The sequence below is a fragment of the Alosa sapidissima genome, chromosome 21 (genome assembly GCF_018492685.1).
Source record: "Alosa sapidissima isolate fAloSap1 chromosome 21, fAloSap1.pri, whole genome shotgun sequence".
In the NCBI taxonomy this organism is placed as follows: domain Eukaryota; kingdom Metazoa; phylum Chordata; class Actinopteri; order Clupeiformes; family Clupeidae; genus Alosa; species Alosa sapidissima.
This window is the reverse complement of record NC_055977.1, coordinates 2,754,658-2,758,502: the sequence shown is the minus strand read 5'-3', so window position 1 is coordinate 2,758,502 and position 3,845 is coordinate 2,754,658. Positions and strand designations below refer to the sequence as shown.

General features: G+C 47.2%; 1 protein-coding gene across 2 annotated transcripts in view; it reads right to left on the bottom strand.

Moving 5' to 3' along the window:
• The window catches only part of tmem106bb (transmembrane protein 106Bb), a 6,429-nt gene extending 3,247 nt beyond the window's left edge, over positions 1–3,182 (bottom strand). The window contains exons 1-5 of one of the 2 annotated variants that reach the window (XM_042075619.1): positions 3,047–3,182; positions 1,682–1,893; positions 1,035–1,098; positions 554–713; positions 75–215 (exon numbers count right to left, since the gene is read on the bottom strand). In XM_042075619.1, the coding sequence (XP_041931553.1) occupies positions 75–215; positions 554–713; positions 1,035–1,098; positions 1,682–1,874 (558 nt within the window). In that variant the 5' untranslated portion in view covers positions 1,875–1,893; positions 3,047–3,182. Of the gene's footprint in view, positions 1–74; positions 216–553; positions 714–1,034; positions 1,099–1,681; positions 1,894–2,603; positions 2,795–3,046 lie in introns of those variants that run through there. The other variant, XM_042075620.1, reaches the window with a different exon arrangement.
• Positions 3,183–3,845: the final 663 nt, after the last annotated feature.

The following is a 3,845-nucleotide window of genomic DNA, read 5'->3' as shown; positions in this document are numbered from 1 at the left end:
TTCATGTCCAGAGGTCCAATGGTGGTGTTGTGTGTGTGTGTGTGTGTGTGTGTAGTGTGTAGTGTGTGTGTTACCTGTTTCATGTCCAGAGGTCCAATGGTGGTGATGTTGCTGATGCGAGACTTGCCGATCACCGTCTTGGAGAACTGCACCTGTGCCGTGATGTTTGCCACCTCCACAGAGTAGTAATTGTTGTTGGTGATGTTTAGCGTGTTCTGCAAACACACACACACACACACACACACACACACACACACACACACACCCGGCTCAATGACTGAGTCACAACAGCAAAAGGTCAAGAAAGTCAACAGCTGCTGTGCTCATTCAGTCTAGTGAATGGACATCTGATACGTGGAGGTACTCTCTGCTCATGTGATTTAGACTTTACCCCAAAACACACGCACACAGGCACGCACAAGCACACACACACGCACGCACGCACGCGCACACACACACGCACGCACGCGCACGCCCGCACACTCACACACACGCACGCACGTATACACACACACACACACGCACGCACGCACACGCACGCACAGTGCCTTACAGTGACGTTGAGATAGACGATGCGCTTGCTCTGGTCGTAGGTGACGTAGACGGACTTGACCCCGACGTAGGAGACGTCGATGGAGCGCGGGAACAGGAAGAACACCGCCAGGCTGGAGATCAGCAGACACACCACCACCGAGGCCGTCACGTAGAGCTTACTGCAGGACAACACACACACACACACACACATTACCACTGAGGCCGTCACGTAGAGTTTACTGCAACACACACACACACACACACACATTACACACCACCACCGATGCCGTCACGTAGAGTTTACTGCAGAAAACACACACACACACACACATTACACACCACCACTGAGGCAGTCACGTAGAGCTTACTGCAGGACAACACACACACACACACACACACAGTTGTGTGTGTGTGTGTGTGTGTGTGTGTGTGTACATACAGTATTTGCGTGTGTGTGTGTGTACATATTTGCGCGCGACGCGCGTGTGTGTGCGACTCACGTTCTCCTCGGCCTCAGTCTCTGGTCACTGTAGGGAATCAGAGCCACCAACTGGTTCTCCTGACCTGGGGACGGACACAAACATGTCACCATGGATACTACCGTGCTTATGTGGACCAAACATGCCTCTCTTCCTCTATTGGTCATCCATTTCACACACACACACGCGCACACACACACACACACACACACACACACGCGCACGCGCACACACACACGCACTCGCACACACGCACTCACACACACCTCAGCTTCTGCTGAATCCTACTAACCGCTACACTGCCCTGTCAGTCACTGGAGTAAAGGTCTACTCTGAAACACACACACACACGACCAGATCAATGACGAGAAGTCCTGACTATATGTTTACTTGAGTGGACATGAGAGCAGACCTGCCCTTTGACCAAACACATTCCAGAGATAAGAACATGACACACACAACCACACACACACGGTTCGTCCTGGTTCAATATTCAGCTCTGCAGTCCAGTGTGTCCTGTTTGGAATGTTGTTTGTTTGGAAGTAGGTCTGGGCCCCATGTGCTCACACTTATGGTGAGTGTGTGTTGTATGTGAGTGTGCATGTGTGTGTCTGTGTGTTGTATGTGAGTGTGTGTGTGTGTGTGTGTGTGCTTGAGTGGCATACTACCTCGAGGGATCCTGCCAGTGCCCTGGCAGGTGGGGCAGGTGACGCTGTCTCGTCCGGTGAATTCCACGTAGGGGAACTGCGACACGTCTCCGCCAGGCTTCCCATCATCCCCTTGGTCTGGGCACGATGACGTCAGGCTGTCCTGGCAGTCGTCATGGGAACCCTTGGACAGGTGGGACATAGACTTCCCCATGCTCACGCCTGGTAATAGGCTATTAGTGACACGGACAGCAATCACTATTAATAATACCCTTCGGAACATCAGCCTACATTATTATTACATGTTAGGTGCCATTTAACTAACTCTCTTGTCCAAAGCTGTTAACTATTGAACTATTAAAAGAACTTTGTTAATTTTGTGAGTTATTTATACAGTCTATAGTGTAGAACATACAGGTCAACATAAACACGTTTACCCATGCACATTTGTTTATAGGTCAGGTCTACACTTACTTAACATATAAGGGTCTACATGGGATTTTATTAGCTACTATTTCCCAATCAGCTGGCCGCATTGACTGCAGCAGTCGCAGTTTTTAAGCTGAGCGATTCGGCCCCTGTTGGAACTACAGAGTCAGCGCTCGCCAGGCAGACAGACGTGAATGATCACACACAACTGCAGATTAGCGGCGGATAAACGTAGTCAGTACAAACATAGCAAAGTTCACGAGTGGAGGAGACTGCGGTTGCATAATTTAGAAAGAGCTTGTAGGGACCTTATTCAGGTTTTCCACCGCAGTATTGTCTCATCCACTTGTGTTGCAAACGAGGAAACGGACCAGGTTGAACATTTGAGAACACGGAGTTCCTAAATCAACTCGCCTTGGATGCTGGGGTCAATCAACATCTAGGGTGGCTGGATTGAGTTCGCCAACACAACTAATATAATGTTACGCCAAAATAAAACGTATTCCTTACTCACATGTTTTGAGACCCCTGGTTAAACAAGATACGTCGTTGTAAGTGCCACACATAACCTAATTAACCTGACTAACGTTAGTGTCTTGTGTTCGCTAGCCAGCTAGCATTAGCTATCTAAATGATGTAGCATTCTACTGGATCAATGCAACGATGATCAATAATTAGGTTATAACAAACTTAACTTCAACTAGATCAATCAAGCGATGCAAGACATGCGATTCATTTAAAACATGGGCGGCCCACTTGCGTTGTGATCTATCTGTTACGAAGCAGACATTAGCTTTCATGCTAGCTAGCAAGCAGCAACAAGGCCACCGCAACGTCTGTTGAAATGTAACGTTTTTCAAAGTGAATAACGCCATGTCATTCAATGTCAACAGACACCTAAGCCCATATTTTGTTACCAAACACGTCGGGTTTAAAAGCAAGTCCGATCCATCTTACCTGAATGCGATTCGAATGTTTTCCCACACAGTAGTTTCAGGTCATGCAGTTCTTGTTTATCCTAAAAGCAAACTGACATGCGCAAAGCGGAGAGAACAGTGTGTTCAAATCGGAGAGCAGCACACTTTATGAAGCACCACCTTCTGCCCACAAGAGGGCAGTAGAACATTACTGTTTTTAGCGCCGTAGACTCAAATATTCTCCCATACTAGCAGACTGCTTTCAACTCGTGGAGTACATGTAAGTAGGCTATACACACACCCTGACTCGACTCGCGTAGCACTACCCCCACCACCGACACATAAAAACCAAAGATCCTTGATTACTAGCTCCGCTCTAACCCTCTCTGTAAAAACGTTTATATTCAGTTAAATAGAACACATTCTATTGACGCATTCAAGGGCATCATGTTTAATTAGCCGCCCTACGTGATAAATAATACAATCAAAATGTGTAACTGGTCTATGAGCTCTCACACTGAAAAAAAAAAAAAAAGTCTGGAGAACAACATTATGGGGAAACACCTTTCATCTCACGTAGGCCTACCCCCTGGAGGAACCTCGCGTACCACCGGTGATGCACGTAACCTACCACAAGTTTGGGAATCCCTGGTATAGCCTGTTAGGGAAATAACTGCTCCTAACAGATGGACAATACTTGGGTTAAAATATACATTTAGGAGAACAATCCTGTTCTGATAACACACACACACACCTTTGTTTCTGATTAGTCAGTTTGTTGTAACATGCCTGATATCTGATGCACACACGCACACACATACCTTCCCTTTGTTTCTGAT